At 38.2% G+C, this 20,878-nt stretch overlaps 3 protein-coding genes across 7 annotated transcripts; 2 read left to right on the top strand and 1 right to left on the bottom strand.

Annotated features, from left to right (window-relative positions):
* Positions 1-2,388: 2,388 nt before the first annotated feature.
* Positions 2,389-6,290, top strand: LOC106641123 (pyrimidodiazepine synthase). 4 transcript variants are annotated; one of them, XM_089592181.1, is made up of 7 exons: positions 2,389-2,595; positions 2,783-2,843; positions 2,977-3,134; positions 3,212-3,376; positions 3,502-3,634; positions 3,702-3,817; positions 3,899-4,919. In XM_089592181.1, the coding sequence occupies exons 2-7, from the start codon at positions 2,819-2,821 to the stop codon at positions 4,019-4,021; spliced, it is 720 nt and encodes a 239-aa protein (XP_089448307.1). In that variant the 5' UTR covers positions 2,389-2,595; positions 2,783-2,818; the 3' UTR covers positions 4,022-4,919. The 4 variants fall into 4 exon arrangements, with proteins under 4 accessions (XP_089448307.1, XP_014210879.2, XP_014210878.2 ...); XM_014355393.2 differs by lacking the exon at positions 2,389-2,595 and adding an exon at positions 5,853-6,290 and having other exon boundaries at positions 2,617-2,843; positions 3,899-4,050; XM_014355392.2 differs by lacking the exon at positions 2,389-2,595 and adding an exon at positions 5,853-6,290 and having other exon boundaries at positions 2,617-2,843; positions 3,899-4,041.
* LOC106641122 (mediator complex subunit 23) lies at positions 4,845-10,782 on the bottom strand. 2 transcript variants are annotated; one of them, XM_023392565.2, is made up of 20 exons: positions 10,435-10,782; positions 10,103-10,341; positions 9,903-10,035; positions 9,643-9,822; positions 9,283-9,567; positions 8,995-9,207; positions 8,834-8,920; positions 8,553-8,755; positions 8,339-8,483; positions 8,002-8,260; positions 7,752-7,926; positions 7,332-7,665; positions 7,113-7,267; positions 6,852-7,035; positions 6,398-6,782; positions 6,082-6,318; positions 5,846-6,005; positions 5,472-5,759; positions 5,184-5,390; positions 4,845-5,075 (listed from the first exon to the last, which is right to left on the bottom strand). In XM_023392565.2, exons 1-20 carry the CDS (start codon positions 10,477-10,479, stop codon positions 4,937-4,939), a joined length of 4,053 nt encoding a protein of 1,350 aa, XP_023248333.2. In that variant the 5' UTR covers positions 10,480-10,782; the 3' UTR covers positions 4,845-4,936. The 2 variants fall into 2 exon arrangements, with proteins under 2 accessions (XP_023248333.2, XP_089448305.1); XM_089592179.1 differs by having other exon boundaries at positions 9,268-9,567.
* Positions 10,783-11,718: 936 nt separating this feature from the next.
* Positions 11,719-13,850, top strand: LOC149374757 (uncharacterized). Its single transcript, XM_089592182.1, has 3 exons — positions 11,719-11,904; positions 11,972-12,102; positions 13,108-13,850. Exons 1-3 carry the CDS (start codon positions 11,827-11,829, stop codon positions 13,541-13,543), a joined length of 645 nt encoding a protein of 214 aa, XP_089448308.1. The 5' UTR covers positions 11,719-11,826; the 3' UTR covers positions 13,544-13,850.
* The last annotated feature ends 7,028 nt before the right edge of the window (positions 13,851-20,878 follow it).

Genomic DNA, 20,878 nt, shown 5'->3' on the forward strand with positions numbered 1-20,878 from the left:
TAAAATTCCAGTGGCGTGTTTTTATTAAATATTATACGTGAGAGTATATGTAATTCCTCTTTGAGGTCAGTACACCATAATAAAAAAAAACTGTGTATAATTGTTTAAAATTTATCAATGATGAGACGATTTAGGGCTTACACATCAAAAAATTTAGTTTACAGTCAGCACCATCTAGCGTGGCTAATTTTGAACTAAAGGTACCCTTTTTTGCTCTCTTTTCGAATGCCTTCCGTAAGCACTAAGCCATTTAATCTTTAAACAAAGTATTTAGATAATGTGTAGCTAACTTATTAGTGTGAGAGAGATAACATGTCATACTTTTCTCTCCTTGCACATAAATGTCATCTAGGATACCGAGATACTTGAAGATTAACTGCTGGAGCTTACGGACGGAGCGCACTTCGTTTTCGAAAAAAATACCCATACTTACTTATTTCTTTTTCAGAAAATTCTCTAGCGCTTAGCACTAGCATAGCAACCTCAGAATGTAGCTCAGCGTTGGGTTAGGAACTTTTTCCCTAGATCATATATATAGCTATATGATCTAGGGAGATTGGGAGAATGTTCCGGTTCCGCCTTAGAGAATATTGACTTCCTATATATTTATACTTTCGGGTGAAAGATACATTGCAAACTTGCCGCAAACAGCACAAACAATGTTCACTTTTTATTTTTTATTTATCAAATTAGTTGCGGCTGGTTTATAAATAATTAAATGGCTCTAGTATAAGTATAGTAATAATCATTTGGATCAGCGCCATCTAGCGGTAGTGATTTTTTTGGCCAAAAATTGCTTCTGAAATTCTGATGGAGAGCTTTAGGCAGCTTAGCCCTGGAGCCGTTTAATCACTTATAAACCAGCCGCAACTTTTAAAATAGATACAAAATAAATAATTAACGATGTTTATGCTACTTGCGGCAAGTTTGCAGTGTATGTTTTATACGAATATTGACCTCCTATATATTTATACTTTCGAGTAATAGATAAATTGTAAACTTGCCGCAAACAGCACAGAAAATGTTGAATTTTCATTTTGTATCTGTCAAGTAAGTTGCGGCTGGTTTATAATTGACAACATGGCTCTAGGGCCTAAAATATCTAAAGCTTTCCTTCAGAATTTTAGGGCCACTTTTTAGTTTAGAAATCTGAAACGCTAAAACCAGCCGCAACTAGTTGTGTAGATAGAAAATAAAAAGTTGACATTGGCTGTGCTGTTTACGGCAAGTTTACAAATAATCTTTTGCCTGAAAATCGACCTCCTATAAGAATATTAATACTTTTGTATGAATAATAATTTATCAATTGCATTGTAAAATTACGTGTGAAATGAAGAGTTAAAAGTAAAGTTTGAAATTATGTCATTGTTTACTGTCATTGAACATTTCGCATGTGTGCAATAAATTGATACAGGATTATACAGATACCTATTATTTTGCTGGGTGAGAAAGACGGATATTTGGTTTTGTTAGCATATTCCAGCGGTAATAATGCATATTTGGAATCTATGTTATATATTTATACAGCTTAAAATGTTTAAATATTAATCATGTGTGCCTATATTTACCAACTTATTTGTATAAATTGAACTTTATACAAAAACTCATGATACAATCATTGATTGTCTCAATCATTATTCTAAACGTTAGTGAAAAAGGCGGAACTGTCGGTGGGTTCCGCATGTCAACAAACTCCGAAATATCAGATGGCATGGGAGCGAAAACAGTAAAAAATATCAAAGTTTGTTGACATGCGGAACCCACCGACAGTTAGTACAGGTTGACGCTAGCGCTGCCCGACCATGCGGCGTTACCACGACCTACGTAACTTAACTGCTGGCAGCATTTGCGGAATACACAATACACCCTATAGTAGACCGACGTCGTCTGCTTTACTGCTGGTGAGATTGCGGATCACATCACCAGTAAATCGACAGTAGCGCCCCCAACCACGCAACGTTGTCACGTCGTACATATATGTAACTGCTGGCGGCGATTGCGGATTACACCCAGTAGTAAACTATCGGTATCCACAACGCACGAAAATTAAAAATTGTAATATTTATAACACAAGCGCCTATCACCCAGTGACCCAGGGCGCTTATTGCGAATCCAACAAATAATTAATTATTATCAATAAATAAGTAAATCACCTATTTTCTGATCACCCAGGACGCTTATTGGCCACACTATTGAATAATAAAAAGTTAATTGATAACATATGTAAACAATTCATAATTTTGATTGATTGTCTAGTACGACAAAGATCTTTTTAATTGGTGCTCTAGTAAGTGATTGATAATTTATTATTTAATAGTGGCCAGTAGGCGCCCCGGGTCATTGGGTGATAGGCGCTTGTGTTGATAATTGATATTTTATTATTTAATAGAGTGGCCAGTAAGCGCCCCGGGTCACACAGACAATTCTATCCTGCTCGCTCTATTGCGCTGCATGGGTCTGCAGCAGCCTTATTGCGCATTGCATATTGAAAGAGAGAATCGATTGTACTTTTCAAAACAACAAGGAAACAAGCAGCTGTCGGCTTTTTCACTTGTTAAAAAGAAGAGCCGAAAGGCGGCTGCCGCTAACATATAGGTATATTATTATGTATAAACACACACGTCACAACACACAGATAAAATAAAGTGCGCAGTGCGCACTGTCCATTTACCTAATCTCCTTTCGTGTTGATATTATTGTGATTAAAAATTAAAAGTAGCCGACTGATCGATTTATTGGGTGTGTCTTCAATTGACGCTGATCACGTTCATATTCGTTTAAGGTTACCTACGGGTCTTCAACTGGATAAAAAGAATAAATGATGAGTTCTCACCTTGGAGCAGGTGATTTTTTTATTTTTTGTAATCATTACAAATACGTAATTCAAAAGATATTTTTTTAGTTTATTCTTTAATTACACCGTTATTAGTTTAAATCCATAGACATACGCCTACTTATGTAAAACTTATTATTCAGGTTCCGAACAACCACCAAGAGTGGAAGGCAAAGTCAGGCTGTATAGAATGAAGTATTGTCCATTTGCTCAGAGAGTCAGTCTTGCGTTGACGTTTAAGAAAATTCCTCATGACATAGTTAACATTAACTTGAGAAATAAACCTGAATGGTACATGAAGGTAAAATGATTTGTCATGCAGCACATGTACACTGATTATTGATTGATTCTCTTAAGAAACTGAGAAATTTTTTTTAGATTAATCCTGAAGGTAAAGTACCAGCCTTGGTGGATCTTAATGGAGAAATCGTTGTGGATTCAACTGTGATAGTAAACTATTTGGAAGAGAAATATCCGGAACCAGCTCTGTGCAACAAGGAAACTATAAAACGGGACCTGGAACTGTTGGAACATTATGGCAAGGTAATAAATCTAAGGATTTTTAAGCTTTTGACATACATTATGATTAAATAAGTAAAAGTTAATAAAATTTTGCGTTTACTTGCAATTCTACTGATTAAATAATAATATATTCAATTTCATTGTAGATCCTCAAAGTATTCTTTGATTGTGTCCATAGAAAAGACACCAGACCTCTTAAAACAGCTGTGGACGAAATGTGTACCTATCTCATAGAATTTGAGGAAGAGCTTAAAAAATTAAATACGCCCTTCTTTACTGGTTCGTCATGCATTTTTTAATCTTACAAAAATCTGTTGTCTTTTTTTTACACAACTTTTTTTTGCAGGTGATAATCCTGGTATGGTTGACATTCTTATGTGGCCTTTTGTAGAAAAAGCAAAGTGTCTTGCATTGATTTACAAGGAACCATTGGACTTTGAAAAAGAAAAGTTCCCGCTGATTGTGAGTCCATTATCAGATATTGCATTTCATGTAATAATTTATAAATAACCTTTACACAATAATTTATAAAAATATTTACAGTTGAAGTGGGTTAGTAAAATGAAGGAGCAGGACTTTGTACAACAAAATGCCATATCTTATGAAACTTTTGCTAAAGTAGCAGAAGCTTCCAACGCCGGAAATGTCAATTATGACGCTATTTAAATGCTTCCAGTAATGAAAAGGTATAAAAGGTGATATATGTATTCGAGTTTTTAATTTCGTACGCCTAAAAAGCTTTACTGTGCTTTAAGTATAATCTCGCGTTGAAGATGCGTCAGAAAATTTGAGATAGTAAATTCACCGCACGATAAAAGGGGTCTTAAATTACTTTATACCGTAAGATTTTGATTCAATTCTCTTGACTGAATTTCTATTGCGTAACAGTCATTCTTTTTATTTAAGTTGTTTTGTCGTCATAAATGCGAGGGTGAAGGGCAAAGGCGGTGTCTATGCTGCAGGAAATCGCATCAAAATTATACAAAAAAAATTTCATCGACTTTTTATTACTTCATCACGATGACAGAACAACCTAAAAATTTTTCCTTATGCATCATTCCAAAGCATTACACCAAGTCATCTTAAATTGTTACAAAGTTAATTTTAAGTATTTTTGCAACCAAGATTTATTATTTAAAGTATAAATATTAAGTTTATGGCACAATTATATATATGTATATAATTTTTTACACAAGTTTTTTTTTTAATTTAAAGTTTAAAGTAAATCCTTTGATAATGACAATACAACGTAACGACAATAAAAATAAATGAGCTTAAATGCAATTCGCGCGCCTATCTTTTAAATGATGAGTAATTTAGAAGAGAGATTATTAATAGTACTTAATAATACTACTCTAATAGTACTTGAGAATAAATAAATATATTGTACTTAAAAAAATGTTCAATTATTTACAAATTACATATTTACACGTTGACAGTGAAACAAAAGTTAAAAATTCAAAATACGACTAAAACTATCATATTACACAAATAGAAATAAATTTGCTTTCATCACATTTATTAAAGATTTTTTGTTGTTACTGCTGACGTGCTTGTACTAGCAAAAATATCAACTTTTCTTCAGGAAGACTGAATTTCTTCTATGTTTAAGTGTGCTATGAAACGCAGTCGCATTTGCAGAGCTGGTCTCAGACGTCTTATGATACAGTCCACCTCGTTTTTCATCAAATTACCTATAAACATGTATTTAATATGATACCTAAAAGTTGCGATTAAGGAAACATAACAAAATCAATAAATATGAAGTTGCAACGAAATAATAGATTTTAAAATTAAATATTTAAATTAGTTTTTTTTCCAAGGATACAATAAATCGCAAACTGGATCCATTTGCTTTAAATGCGTCTGAGTGTGGCTGACTCGTTCTAACATTTCGTACAATATTAATGTAAGATCCGATATACATTTGGGTCTTTCCACGTTGAAGCGGTTTAACGTTGGTCCTATTAAGTGACACGCAAAAATAAGCTGTTCCTCAGTATTTACAACAGGTTGTAGTTTTTCTTTGATGAATCTAAAATTTTTTTTTTTAATGTTTACGCTTTATGAAGTATTCGATTTCTTAGTTTATTAAATGTAAAAATTGATAGCTTACTGAACCATTGTAACCATTTGACCGACACCAGCATGATGCCATATAGAATGAGCTAAAGCTAACATGTAACTATACTTGTTTTCAAAGAAACTGTTGTGCGTCAAATTAAAATTAAACAATTGAAATGACGTCAAATTATCATATTGCCAATTTGTAAGTCCAGGACTGACTATTGTTTGCACTAATCGTTCGTGCAAAGTCGACCAGTAACACTCTGGTAACGCCGACATTATTATTCCTATGCAGTTTATCCATGAATGAATCTCATCTGAAGGAATTACAGTGTATCTGGAAGTTTTACAAATTATTTTTTTTATTAAAATTTTAATACGAAACTGATTATTTTTAGTTTAAAGTAAACGAATGCTTTTCACCCTTTAGCCACAACGTCCAGTAAATTATTGGCAACTATACTGGGAGCTACGGGAAGAGCCATAAGCTCAACACAGGAGACGTATAACGTATGCACTGCAGGATTTGGAAACTCATTAAACCTCCAATCAGTGGGTGGAAAAGTTGCTGTTCCAGATATTGCTAAGTAAAATAAATTCTACAGTCTTAGATGTGTGATCTTCAACTAATATACATTTTTACAAAAATTGATACTCACTTTCGACTAATCTTTGAATGAGCCGCACATAATAATCAAGTTCGGGTTGCCATTGTAGATCCTCTATAGGCCGAGCTATGTATCTTTGGTAAGCTTCGGATAAAGCCCAACCTGGAGTTTTAGTTTCTCTTAACGATCCTAATATAGCTGTAACTAATCGACGTTTTAATACAGGCTTGTCTCTCAATTTACGCTCGTAATAGTGTAGCGTATTGTACAAATATGTAACAGGCCGATCTAAATAACAATGACATATTTCTCATTGTCTGAGTATGAAAAATGAATTTCAAATTTTATATAAAAAAAGCTGTATTACCGTGAAACCTATACAAACACCCCAAATGCTCTAAGAGCACTTCAAGGCTCTTGGTAACTTGCGGAATTTCAAGATAACGATGTAATACTATGTCGAAAACTGGTAGAAACCTCAGACAAACATTACCAAAATAAGCTGGAAAAGTCTGATACTGATTCGGACTACCAGAGGATTGCTCGATAAATCCCTCCGGAGCAAATTTTTCTGGAAACTTGCGATGAAAGGCTAAGTGCTTTTCATGCCAGTTTGACTGTTTCCAGTGGTCTGGTGAGTTTTCTTTGACGAATTCTTGTACACGATTACGGAATTCTGCGGCTTTTAGAAGCAGCAGTTGAATAATAAAGAAACAGACTTGTGCCTCGTTACCCTCCAACGTTCTTAAAGCCTAAAATAAATTTTTTGCAAAATTACTGATAAAAACATGAAATAAAATAAATTTTGTACGCGTACTCACTAAACATAAAATTAATCTATCAAACGTGACGATGTTGTACTTCCAAATCATATTATTAATAGCGTCAACGCTTTTGTTCACGTAATTTCCATCGCAAGTTATACTCGAGACTTCAAAAACTATGTAATCACAAAACTTCCTTAAGTGAGCTGACAACGCTCTGGCTCCTATCCGTTCTAATATCCTACAGAGATAAACAGTTGGAATTGAAAAAATCATATTGAATTTAAAAAATGACCATCAAATAAGTTTGAATAGTACTTGTAAGCTATTGGACTAATACGATCGGTTTCAAGAATCATTTTCCACAACAAACAAAGGAAAAGCGGGGGTGTTCCGGAAACCGAGAAATGAGCTATTATATCATTTTCATTACTCATCGAGGCCCAGTTTCTATACTCTTCCTCTACAGCTTTCTGAAAAAAAAATTTTTTTTTTGAACTCTGTGAAAACTTAATCCATAAGATTTAAATATAAAACCTTAATCTGTTGCTTCTCCTCCTTTGGAACACTATTCTGTTGGAAGAAATCACTCAGAATCGGCGGAAAACACTGTAACGTGTGATCCGCCCACGAGTGTGGTGTGTTTTGCATAATGGTGTTGAGCAAATCCTTACACCAAGCTCCACTCACAGTATCAGCTCCTGTGCCTGTTATGTGCATTGATCTTGCAAGAGTAAGCACTAAGGCTCTATTAAGCTCCTCGGAATCGGCAGATATTAACGTTTTTGGCTCAGATAAGAATCTGGAAAGGTGAGGTTGCACCTCAGCCGAACCAAGTCCTGTTATCAAGCGTAAGGCACTGCTTTCAACGCTAAAAAAAAAAGGTAGAATTTGTCAGGAGACATAGTTTATATCAGTAAGTATTTTGAGATTTTTTTTTGTACAAAACCAATTTACCACAGATGCAGCTGGGTTTGATTAGTCTGAGGTACTGTTGCTAAATTATGAAGGTGACTTAAAATTTGAACTCTATAGTGGGGTTGAATGTGATGCATTCTGTAACTGAACATGTCTAACAAAGTATACAACGTTCCCCACGCGTGAGCTTTGAAAATCGTCGGAAGTAGTTGACCTGGAGTGAAATTACATAATCATGAATATCTAGGCCATGATTTTATATTTTCGTTGTCTGAAAAATGATTCTTACTTATAAAATTTTTAATGCCCAAAATCTCGATCTCCGTATAAACTAATAGTCTGCTGTACGTCTCGACGAGAGCCGGCGGAAGTGCCGAATTACTTTTTGAATGAGCGGATTTCATCATATGTTGCACGATATTATGAATTAGATTCATTTTAGCATGAACGGTTAGAGAATCCAGAATCGACATTGATAAAGGCGTCGTTGGATTGTTAACCATTGCAGCATTGCCTTGCAAATTTTGCAATGGTTGTTGAGGATGACTCTGATAAAAAAAAAGCAATTAGATATCTGGAAATCGAAGATTTTAGTGACAGATATGACATTTTTCTTATCAAAATACCTTTTGAATGGAGTCGAAAAGAACAGCCATAGACCGTGAAAAATAATCATTTACGCTATTGGTGGAGTATGCATTGCACAATAACACAATTCGGTAATCCGAACCCATAGTAAGATTGGGCTGTGTTACTGCATGTTGAAGAAACCTATCAGACGAAATATATAATTTTATAAATCACTTAATTTTACGTTACTTTTACAACAATCATAATTACTCGTAGTGGGTTTTTAAATTGTGTGGAATAGGCCTATGGCAATTAGATTGCTCAGCTTGAGCTTTTCTTAGGAGTTGTAGCCAAATGCATATCAAAGCCATCTCGTGTGTGCATTTCGAATGCGTTAGATCTGGTATTGGTAATGGATCTTTTTCTGGATACAATAAATCATATAATTTAAATATTGGTAAAAATGACGCTAACTGCAAAAAAATAATTATTTTAGTTGTTATGTGCTATTAGTTGGTATAATATTATTTATATAGATTAAAAAATCTTACTGGATTCCTTTGTATGGTTCCAGAAATAAATTGCAAGAGCACCCACATTAAATGATCTCTTGCCTTTTTCCATTCTCTACCAGTGAGCTACAAATTGAGGTAGGTTAAATAAGACTATTATTACTCAGAGAACAATATATTATTAGTTTGCATATAAATACCCGATCATGAATCGCCATAACGAAACTAGGAAAGCTGACGAACTGGAAAAGAACATAATGAATCAATTGTGATGAGAGATGCAACCATGGCCAATAATTACTTATTGCTCCATCAGATCCCTCTGCAGGCGTGGATTCACTTTCTGATTTTTCCATATTTCTTATCATGAGATCTACTAATTGTTCTTCTAAAGCTAAACATCTAGAATTTTGCTAGCAGTACAAAAAAAATCAAATAAAAATTTCTTGATAATTTTTTCACTTTAAAAACACTAAAAAAAAACTTACCTGTTTTTGCAATCTCAACATGGAGCAGACCATGTCTCTACTGTAAGGTTGCTCCAACACATATCTTAAAAGCTCAGTCTGTGGTTTCAATATATCTACATCGTACGGAAGGCATCCTTTCAAAGAAAACTGTAAAGTATTACGGTCTAGCAGCCATGGACTCACCAAGTGATCATCATAGCCTGTATGCTCTACTACTGGCAACATTTTTGAATGGCCAACAATCGAAATCATTTGTACTACATGTCGAAAACTTTCTATAAAGTTTGATATCAATTTTTTTAGCTATAAAAAAAATGTAAACGCGTTTTAAAATAAGCTTTTAAATTATAAAATTTTCATACGATAAATAAAATTTACCCAATGAGGCCACTCATTGTTCTCCGGAAGTTTCTGAAGCTCATTGATTATCAAATAACTAGGCAACAGACACGCATTCCTGTCAAATATGTACTCAATCAGATTTTCCAAGACCCTCATCTGAGGTTGTACCGAAGCATCCAGTCTAGTAGGCAACGAATGAGCTTTTTCTTTACATGCCTGAAACAAAACGTAAGAATCATTTTCATCATGTTAGTAAGTCAAAATGAAAAAAAAAAACTAAAATTCATCAATACTACCTTCATGATTTCTCTGACACCCTTGTAGTCCACACTGCCAATTATACGTCTGATCAGAGTAAAACACTTGATCCAAAACTCTTCATTTTGATATTGCAACTTGTCACAGCTCAATATACAATCGCAAACCAACCTGGATAAAACAAACCATACAAACCATAAAAATCATAGAAATAGATAGGTACCAATTAACAACTTACTTTGCAGGCAGCACATTGCTGGATACAAGATTTTCAAGTAAAGACAGCACAAGATGCATTCGCCTGTGATTCTCGGCAGCAACGTACAAAAATTTTCGTACCGCTGTTTCCTGTTGATCCTGGGCTAGTCCCATCATTACTCCAACCAGCTCCTTTTGCCATCTCGTCACTTTTTCCTTTTCGCTGCTCGTGTCGTGCACAATTATACAGCTGAACGCTTCCTCTATCGCCTCTACTTTCTGCATCGGATACAGGAGAAAAAAAAAATTATAAATAATAAACACTGGAAAAAGTACGGATTGAAAACAGGGTAGGAGTAAAAATGTGCTTACCAATATGTCGTTGAGGATGCTGCTAATTTGTGCCTCATTGCCCATCTTTTTTAATTTTTCGTTTCCACACAGAGTAGGTATCTTATCCCTTTAACCCTCCACTTTGATTCCTTTTAATTCAACAATCGTTACGTAGGTAAATATATTAATTCAGGACGACAAAATCGTCCTCTGGAGCACTGCATCTGTGTAGATAAATAAAAGCACGTACTACGTACTACCTACACGGTAAACGACCTGCGATAAATTTACTGTATACACACAAGCTGGTAACGAAAGATAAGGCGGCGAAAGAGAAAAAAAAGGGTCAAGTCTACTCATCCGGTACACAAGCAGAGAGAATTGAATCTTATTGTTGTGTTTTCGCAGGAAGGAGCGAGAGAGAAACAAACGTGTGTTCTCTCTCTCTCTCTCATGCGCAGTTTTAACTCATCGGCCAATCAGAGAGTAGGAAATAAACGACGAAACCACCGGCCATGTTGGATTTCAGCCAATAAGCGCAGCGAAAGTAAACATTTGTCAATATGGCGAGCCCTTGTTTTAAAACTGCGCAAGAACAGTCGAAAATTGATACGAAAACGCTTTTTTGTATAATTTAACAATCATATTATTGCAAAGTTTACATACATATATCGTGCTAATGTGTTAAATGCTGATCGTGAAGTGAAATGTGATAGAGTTGTGTGAAAAGCGCGATATTTTTGCATTGTAATCGCCGGCATGTCGCGAACGAAGACGGTAGACGACATCAAAAAGGATCAAAGATCAAACTTAAGTATCCAAGCCATAAGCGAAGCGACTTTTTTCTTCGCACGCACACAAGTTTGCAAGGCGGTTGTTACAGGAGGTGTGTGCGCGACACAACAAATTATTAGAAGTGGATAAGTAGTGCAGTGAGTGCATGGAGTCGTAATAAAATATATATAAAAAGGGACACGCCGAAGGTCGCAGAAAATTGTACAAAGGTTAGGAAAGGTTAGAGTGTTTGCTTTTTCATTCAAGAAAAATTGAGATATAACAGAGAACTGATTCTCTGTTGTGTGTAATTTAGTGATGCTGTGACAAGGTTTTTCTTTACAATGTAAATAGTGTCGATTTTTCGGATAATCCGGAGAATCGCTCTTTACTGGTTTTACAATCCTTTAATTATTTACATACATACGTTATATATCGTAATCGAATGGTGTGGAGTTTTTTAAATATCTCTGAAAGCTCAATGAGCTAAATTAGAACTGATTCAACTAATAAAGTGTATTGGCGCCAAAACCGAGCGCCTCATTTGACTCATCCCCAACAGATGGCAACTAGCGTGCTGTGTAGCTGTGCATTATACCGTGCGTTGATTACATTACCTTGACAAAAGTGTACAACTTTATCATCATCACTATTATTATGTTAAATAATAACGATTCGGTCCGATCAACTCTGATAAGCGGCGATCCGGAAATTTGCAAAGCTCTTCTTTTCGAGGTGAATACATCATATCAATGGTATTTTATGTTGTGATGATTAAACATTACAGCATAAATCGTTTCAGTCCGCAATATCATGGGCAAAGGAGGGCCATTACGTTTATTACTTCGCTTCGAAGCAAATCGAATCGTTGCCACTATCCTTCCACGACAGAAGCGAGCCTTCAGCCGATGTTTTGAAACTCATGACGTTCATGTGAGTTTTGTTGTTACAATTGTTTATAAATAAGTACATGGGATAAATTAATTCAAATAAAAATTTTGGTCTTGACGCATCTTTTTTTTTGTCATATCAGCTTACATCTTGAATTTAATTATTTTCAATTGCATGGCCAATGGGCCCTTTATATACTTTGTCGTTAAAGACATTTTTTTACAGTCAAAAAATTTGGTAATTAAAATTTTTTTAGGATAAGAGATTTAACGTATCGAGAAATGTACGTGTTTAATTTAAAATGCAAATGTCTACAAACACGTTTCATTTCGATACTAATATGCGATAAAGTTAAGTACCAATACATAAAATATTAATAAAAAAATAGTACATTTTATAAAGCACTCATGAGAGATAAGTTTTCGTCACATGTGCGATATTTTTCATTTGGATGGCGCTTATGTGGCGAATTACAAACACTGTATAAAATTATCGATGATTATTTTATTTGATACTTATGGATATGAATATTATAAAAAAACACATGGATACAATTAAGTCATTGTATACATAGAAACACTTGAAGCTTTTGGTATTATATCATGAAACATAGTAATTGAAATTTCGTAAGCATTTGCAATTGTAATTTCTCATGTGAAAATAAATATAAAATATTGTTTAAAATGTGCAAAACCATTATATGTACATGAAAAAAAACAACTTCGTACCCATCCTGAAATGATTTCTTACGTATGCTCTGGCACTTTGCTTATTTATCTTGATAACTTGTGACAATGACGCCTAATGTTCGGTCCTGTATCGTACACCCGATTCTCTACTACCCCCGAAATTCATGACCGAAACGTCACCACCGGCTAGACTCGATGAAGTCGAAGCTGACAAAATATTATGATGAACAATTCCAGCATCCATCCTCTAATGAAACCTTTTATTATACCCTCCAAAAGATATACAAATTTTTATTATCAGAAATCATATAGTTGCAACGCAAAAACTAATTTTTATATTTTTGTTGTAACATTACAGCTACACTCCGACGTACAATGATCTGGTCGGCCAGCTGGTTCAGCTGCACGTGTTCAAGCGGCCGGCTTCCATTCTCCTGATCGACGACCTGGACGCGTTCGCGGCCGCGGACGGCAACGACGCGCTCCAGTCGGCAAAGTGCTGCGCCACCATACTCAACGCGGCTCGGACCTGTTCCGAGTTCGCTTGCCGTCCGGTACTCGTTTGCGCGGCTAGCTTCGAGCAAGAGCTCAGAAGCACCTACAGGATGTACTTTGACAACCAGTGGATCGTGCACTCCGAGCCCGGCGACAAGGACACGGACGAAGCGAGGAGGGTGTGGATCAGAAACGTCGAGGCTAGTAAGGCCTTGGAGTACTGCAGGTTAGACGACGCGGTACTGGTACTCAAGAGCGTCTATGCCGCTGTCGATGGCGACACTGGTGCCCAATTGTAATTATTCATTCCCAGATACCCGCATTGTAATACTTAGTCGTCATTGTCGTTCTGTGTATCGATATGTAAAAGAGTCGATTAGTCTCGTTACCAATATTTGTAGATCTTCATAGTAAAAGTGAATTAGTTATCGCGATTAAACGTCATAATCTCAGCATCAGAGCCTTTTGCCGCATACCCAAATCGGAGGGTTTTATAGAAAGTTGCTTCTGTTAACAATAATAATGTATATTTAGAAAGTGTGTTCACTATTGTACGTTACAGTTACCTGTAAGCAGCGTTTTCCGTTTTGTCTACGAATAAATGGAACGGCCAATAAATAAATATAAATAAAAAAAAAACTCAAACAGTACATTTAATCGGGAAAGATAGCTTATTTCACCCCTCCAACGCGCTTCTCTGTCAACGTAATCTCTCGGAATCCTCTTAAGCAAATTAGAAAAAAATAAAATAAAATAAAATAACGCATTCTGACTTGAAAAATACCGTGAGACACGCACGCTTAGACGAACGAACGAGAGGAAGAAAAAGGAAAAAAAGAAAAAAAAAGGGAGCCAAGAGAGAGAGAGAGAGAGAGGGCTGGGGGTCTATTAAAGGAGCATTAAGAAAGCGTGCGAGACCGCTTGGCGGCGGCAGTGTCCCGCCCAGGGCCAATAATTCGTTCCCGAGAGAGCGTCCCCATAGCTCTTCGCGGACAATACGACACGTCCTCGGTTCTGCTTCTCCATGCCATGCACATGTACAGCGCGTATATAATACACATATACATACATATACACGTGCGTGGCAGGAGGAGGCGCGGATAGAAAACACTCGAGAAGAGAGAACATCTTTCGCGGTGGTCCACTCGGGTTCTAAGCTGTCGTTCGCCTGATTAATGGGCTATACTCTCTACGACTTGGATGTATTTTTTTTTTTTTTTTTTTTTTCGTACGAATTTCGGGAGTTTTTATGGGGTGTGAATATATGCTCTTCATAGGCATACACGTTTGTGGCCTTTTTTCCCCTTATTCTTTCTTTACGTATATCTCTCAGAGAAGTAAATCGACACCCTATACAACACTATACATCATACGTATATACAAAAGTGCAGCCTCTTGGGGGGGATTATGAAAAGGCGTATTAATATTTAATTCCAAGTCGTTAATTTGGTCCCCAGGGAAGGGGATACGGGAGCGCTCGGGCACAAGTGTGTCCATAAAAAGGAGGATGAGGACACAAGGATATTGTGTTTTGGTTTTGAAATTAAACGCCTCGATGGTCTGAGCCTCTCATCCCAAAGATTCATGGATTACCATCAAAGTGTGGCAGGCCATATGATTTTTCATTTTTTTTCTTCTCCTTAACAATTTAGACGAAAAGCTAAAGCTGAATGTGATTTCATCTTTTTTCTATTTTCTTGCTAGGACTGTGAACAAGACATTTAATAAATATCTGATCTACTATTACAGGTGACAACTTCCGTGGACATAGAACACTTGAATCCCAACAACGTCAACAATAACAGCAACAATTGGGATGGCCGCCGAGAGAGCATGGGTGTGCGAATTGTAAATTTTCGAAACGGGCCTCTGCGGTGGGAAAACACGCGACAGAAACTTTTACAAGTCTAGTAGTGTATAGGTAGCAACGACTATATATGCTACACGAGGCCCTAAAACTTGAAAAGGGAAGGCCGACGGGCGTGCGGGCCTCGAGAGATAATCTGCATCTCGAGGATACAGTGGATAATGTTCTCCAGAGCATCGGACGCGGACGGTCCTTACAGAGCTCACGCACAGTGGACCACACCGTGTAATATATAATCGCCGATCGCGAGAACCGGCGACTAAACACGGAGCGTATATATATATATGAGCGTTCGGTCGCAACTTTCGGTTCCCAGCAGCGCAGCCGATCCCAAAGCGAAAAGGGAGAACAAGTAAAATGAAAACAGGCAATAGGAACTGAGAGAGGGAGAGGGTGAGGTCTAAAGTTTTGGAAAAAAAAAGGAGACGAAAAGAGCGTGGGCCGGCAGTAAAGCCTCGAGAGAAACACGTATATATTTATACAGTGTAAGTATATCCTCAAGGCAAGAAGAAGAGGCACGGCTATCCCAGGTCGCTCATGGAAATCCGTGTAATACGGATTCGACTTTTTACTTACACACGTGTGCGCTGCTGCCGCATATAGCCAGCCAGCTCGCGAGCGACGAGGCACATTCTCATATGCTGCTGCTGTACCTTTTTGCCTCCAATGCTCGCTCTCCCCCATAAAACGACGAGCCGAGAACCGGTAGGTGTGCGTTGTGCCGTACACGCGCGCGATCACGGGCGGTCCATCGTCCATATGCAGATACCCATACCATCTCTGTAAATGCCTGTATATGTGAATCTTGCCCTGAGATTAGAGAGAGAGAGGGAGGGAGGGAGGGATGGGGAGACCCTCGGCGTCCTATTGTCTGGGAGCTCTGGCGGATTGACGCGAGACGAACGCAGCGTCGGCCCATATAGCTCACTCCCCGTGTCGAGGTGTACAGAACAGCGCAATAAAAAAGAAAAAAGGTAAAGGAGAGAAGACTCGCCGTTCGTCCGGCTGCTTGGTAAACCAACTAACCAGGTCATTCCACCGCACCGGCCGGCTCATGTGGAGGCATCGTCGGGCATCCCTATGTGTGTGACCCTCGAGCTCTTGCTCGGTATAAGATATACTGCAAGTACCTCAGAAGACGGAGGTGGAGGAGATAGGGGGAGAAAGAATCGAGTCGAGCCAGACTGCCTGGCCCCTGATGCTTGCAGCTTCTATACATCTCCCTCTCACGTGTCTTTCGCTTTCTCGCTCTTGTGCACACGGTCTTTTTATTTTGATGCCACCGCCTCTCTCGTCTTCTTCTTTTCCCTTCGGTGGGAAGGTGAATATATAGAGGACGACTGCAGCTACGTATACTCTATACGTCCACTTGCTGCCCCGTCGGTGATGTGCTTTCGGTGTAGGCGAGATCCAGAACTGCCCGACTTTTTTTTTTTTTTTCCCTTCCGTTCAGCTTCTCAATTCCAGTATATAGGTATAAATTGATTTTTATTAACCCATGGTGTTATTATTCGATTGGTTATCAAAAGGTACAGACTCAATAAACAAATGTTTATGGATTTGCACCGGGGATTTCAGTAGAGGAGGGAATCGACGCATTCATCAAGTACCTATACTCAGTTTCGATGTTGGATTAGATCGAATGTGGTCCTAAAAAGTTGGGAATAAATGTATTATATTCACGGAGATCAGTCAAAATTCGAGTGATGTGCATGTAAGTTGAGAGTAAAAAAAAAAAAAAAAAAAAAAAAAAAGAAAAGAAGAAGCAAGTACAGGAGAAGGAAAGAAAGTCCACATGATTCCTTGTAAGCAACCAATGCAGCATCGACAGTGCAGTGCAGTATGTGTATATATATATAATGTACCGCACTTCGTGGAAGAGAAAGAGACACATGTGTGTATATAGGTATAGCCAACTGCAGGGAGGAGAGAGCGGGAATCCCCAACCCGGTGCCGGCACCGACACCAACAGACCCGGCCAGACACACCGACAGGGAAAAACGCTCGGGCGAGACTGCGAGTCGGCACACCTGTTATATAGTCCTCCCCATCTTCTCTCTAGTAGTGCATGTATATAAGGTAGGTATACCTATAGGTACAGGCGGCCTCCAGGTATATATCCGCGCTCTCTGTGGCCCAGGTGGAGAGAGAGAGAGAGAGAGAGAACAAGAAGGAGGAAAATAATAAGAAGAGACGAAGAAACATGCAGCGAGGCTCGAGGAGGGCGTGAGCTTTATAAAGAGCGCAACATCGTCGAGAGAGAGGGGGTGGTATTATATATGGTTTTGTTGGTTGGTTGGTTGCGGTGCTCGCGCGTGCCTCGGCAACTGCAGCCCATGTATACACATTGTGTGCACGGGGTAATGGAAAACAGATTCCTTTCATCTCCTGGTGCTTTTCCTCCTTGCTTGTCGACACTAACTATCTATACATCTATACACGCACACACACACACACATTTTTTTGTTTGCCGAGGTTGTACTTGTACGTAACGTTGTTGCTTTTTCTACCGTAGTAAATGCGGAAAAATGCATTCCCCTATATATACATGTATATTTTTACGAAAACAACTGCGCTCGGTGCCAAGCATGTGGCCTTATATATATACGTTTCTGCAGCTCGGCACGTTGCAAGGGTGTATATATAATACTTACCCGTACTTTCACGAATATTGTTAAATGCTTAAAAAATAAGCGAAAAATCGGTATTGGTAACCCTATAGTTGTATCAAACATTTTCATCCGTTAACCATACATGTTGAGAAATTTTAATAAAAATTTTTACCATTACATTAGCAGTAGTATCTTTATAGTTGCGCATGAGGCAAATTGTTCGTAATGTATGTTTGTTCGCCCACCTTTGGTCCTTTGATTGTTGCTGATGTACTGCGAAACACCAAAACGAATCGTTGGTCGCGATAAGAAGAAACATATTATACATCCTTCGCCGCGAGAGAGAGAGAGAGAGAGCGGACGTGAACGGACGTTCTTCCATATGAGAAAAACCTCATCCCCCTCCTCCTCCTCCTCCTCCTTCTTTTACTTGTTTTATCCATCTTCCTCTTTTGATATTTTACATACACGTACATAGGTATATACCCTTGCTGTGAATTTTTTATAACGAGTGTCAACTCCCACGTGAATGCCATGCCACGTTGATCGAACGATGCAGGTGATAATGGAGGATTTATTTTGCCAAATCATTAAACATTCGTGTTGATTGAAAAAACAAAAAAAAAACAAAAAAAGAAAAAAAAAAATGCGAGCGGCACTATTGTTTTTACCGCACTAAAACTTATTTGTTTAGGCCCTGCATACATAAAACGCGTTAGCACGTGATATAATATATACCCCCTTGACTGAACGAGATAACGAAAAAAACATTGTTATTTATTTTTATCGACAAACTTTCACTCGGACCGATTAGCTTGCTGAAATTATCATACACATATAGGTACATGGTTCGGATAACTTATTCCTCGCGTGTTGAAACGAGTCAAGTGAGTTTGTGCGTTGCGCCGTTGCACGTACATTATTTGTATTATTATTATTATTATTATTATTATTATTATTATTATTATATTTTTTTTTTCCAATAAAGGCTACTGCGTAACAATCGTGGCGGTGTCCATTTATGCACAGAGTAATATTCTTGCCTCCGAAATGATAAAGCAGTTGGGATATCTCTTAAAAAAAAAAAAAAAACAGATTTTTTTTCTCAATGATGAAGATGCAAGATCCACACGCGTGCTTGTGCGGGTGAATTTTCAATATCGGTGCCAAAAAATATTTCCCCTGATGGTATACGCGCGTATACCCGCACACAGCCATAGATGGGTGTACGAAAAAAAGGAAGGAGCCGCCTTTTGGGATGAGCAGGTCCTAAAAATAAATGTCTCTATCGCGATTACGGAGTCGAGAGAAGCGAAGACGAAGGGAGGGAGGGAGGGAGGGAGGAAGAACACAAGGAGAAGCAACCCTTTGTGTGTATATGTATGTATAAAAAAAACATGTTTTTCGTCTCTGCTCTTTCTCGCGTGGATTATCCGCTCGAATCTCTCGCGGCACGATCGGCCACGGCGAGAGCGAAAACAGGCGAAAATAAATCAGAGAGATCCGATTGAAATTTAACGAGCGAGTGTGTGTGCGCCCGCGTCGACTCGAGAGATCGAGAGTAGCACTCTCGCATGCACACGTACAGTGTATATATAGGTACCCAATGCGGCCCCCTTTTTCTTCCCCCCGGCAAATAGGACGAGCGCTGGGGAAAAAGGACCAAAAAAGTCTCGCGTGTTGCGCAAAGGGGATCGGATGGTGCGAAAAAATCGGCACGTGAGCGCAAGAAATGAAATTTCTCAGGCTGCCAGCAAGAAACAAAAAAAAAAAAAAAAGATCGGCTTTCCGCGAGAAATAATGAGACACTGCACCTATGTTTGTATCTTATACACACGTACGCGATGATAGCTGTGAAAATATTACATCGTTTGTGGTAATGATAATATTATGACTTTTGGAACGAACAGTTTTTTTTTTTAAGGGTGGATCCGTACGTATAATAACAGTATATATGTACAAGTATATTCTCTACAGCCGAAGACCTTGAACTGTTTTATTGTTTTAGTACATTGGGATCGTGGCACTCTGTATGCACCTATATACTTCATAAATTAATATGGTGTAGTGACTGGGCGGGAAGATGCGGCTTTACACCGAATTCGAGCTTCGAATCCGAAGAAAACATTCTCGGATAATCTAAAGTGCGTATAATGCACTCCGAGTCCTCACTGAAAGCGTATAATGTCCTGTGGCGTGCGTTGAATTGGAAAAAAAGTGCCAAGGCACTCATTGCCCCCCGAGTTACCGGGCTCATCATTGGTTTTCCGAAATGGCCCAAAAATGGCCCCTGGGCACATTATACCAAATAAGACGGGTTTTCCTGAAACAAAAACAACAACCGACAAGACTTTGGATACTCCGATGAGCCTTTTAAACTCCTGCTTGTTCTTCATCCATTGTCGATTCGCATGTTAAGTTTTGATACGAAAAAAAAAAAAAAAAAAAAAACTACATACTATTAATTCCTTCTTCCTTCGAGAGAGAAGGACACATATTCTTAAAAATATGAGCGAAATCAAAGGGTATAAAGGAAAGTATATATATAAACATCGGGTTTTGCTCATCGTATATATATGTAGGATGTATCCCTCCGAAAAAGGGAATAAAGGGAACCGAAGTTGCTTTATGTACTCCGCAGCCCAAAACGCGCTCTCTGCAGCCGAATTTCGGGCATTCTTGCGAAATTGTAGGAGATACAACCGGTTGCCCCCGCGTGCACGTACGAAAAATCCTCCTCCTCCTCCCTATGTTTCTTCTTTTCTTCATTTTTTCCTCTCACCCTTGTGCTCACGCGTACATGGGGGTACATATATATATACGTATGTATAAGCACACGCTCGCCAGCGGAGAGAAAGAGAGTCGGCAAAGCGGAAGAGAGGGATAACACATAACGAACGGACGAGACAGCTCGGCTCTCCCGTCTGGCCATCTCTCTCTCTCTCTCTCTTTCTCTATCTGTTCCCTGTTTTGCTGCCTCCGAAGCACATACATACATATACATTTATATACACCTACAAGCTTCCCTTTGCCGATTTTCTCCCTCGTGACCTTAGAAAAACCTCGTACGCTGGTTTTTAATTTTTCCTATTATACGGAGGAGAAGTTTTTGCGTTTTGCCCAAGTCTTTCGTTTTTCATTTCGGTATGATTTTG

Source organism: Copidosoma floridanum, unplaced genomic scaffold (assembly GCF_036245765.1).
Source record: "Copidosoma floridanum isolate Cflo_tuat_1 unplaced genomic scaffold, Cflo_Japanese_pri ptg000014l, whole genome shotgun sequence".
In the NCBI taxonomy this organism is placed as follows: Eukaryota; Metazoa; Arthropoda; class Insecta; order Hymenoptera; family Encyrtidae; genus Copidosoma; species Copidosoma floridanum.

What these genes read in the sequence shown, in the direction of transcription:
- LOC149374757 (XM_089592182.1), top strand. Translation starts at nt 11,827, where the DNA reads ATGTTAAATAATAACGATTCGGTCCGATCAACTCTGATAAGCGGCGAT. An exon ending in GCAAAGCTCTTCTTTTCGAG is followed by an intron (nt 11,905 to 11,971) that starts GTGAATACATCA and finishes AAATCGTTTCAG; the next exon opens with TCCGCAATATCATGGGCAAA. An exon ending in TTGAAACTCATGACGTTCAT is followed by an intron (nt 12,103 to 13,107) that starts GTGAGTTTTGTT and finishes GTAACATTACAG; the next exon opens with CTACACTCCGACGTACAATG.
- LOC106641122 (XM_089592179.1), bottom strand. Translation starts at nt 10,479, where the DNA reads ATGGGCAATGAGGCACAAATTAGCAGCATCCTCAACGACATATTG. An exon ending in ATAGATTAATTTTATGTTTA is followed by an intron (nt 6,783 to 6,851) that starts GTGAGTACGCGT and finishes AATTTATTTTAG; the next exon opens with GCTTTAAGAACGTTGGAGGG. An exon ending in CATTCAAAGATTAGTCGAAA is followed by an intron (nt 6,006 to 6,081) that starts GTGAGTATCAAT and finishes TATTTTACTTAG; the next exon opens with CAATATCTGGAACAGCAACT.
- LOC106641123 (XM_089592181.1), top strand. Translation starts at nt 2,819, where the DNA reads ATGATGAGTTCTCACCTTGGAGCAG. An exon ending in TGTTGGAACATTATGGCAAG is followed by an intron (nt 3,377 to 3,501) that starts GTAATAAATCTA and finishes ATTTCATTGTAG; the next exon opens with ATCCTCAAAGTATTCTTTGA. An exon ending in AAGAAAAGTTCCCGCTGATT is followed by an intron (nt 3,818 to 3,898) that starts GTGAGTCCATTA and finishes AAATATTTACAG; the next exon opens with TTGAAGTGGGTTAGTAAAAT.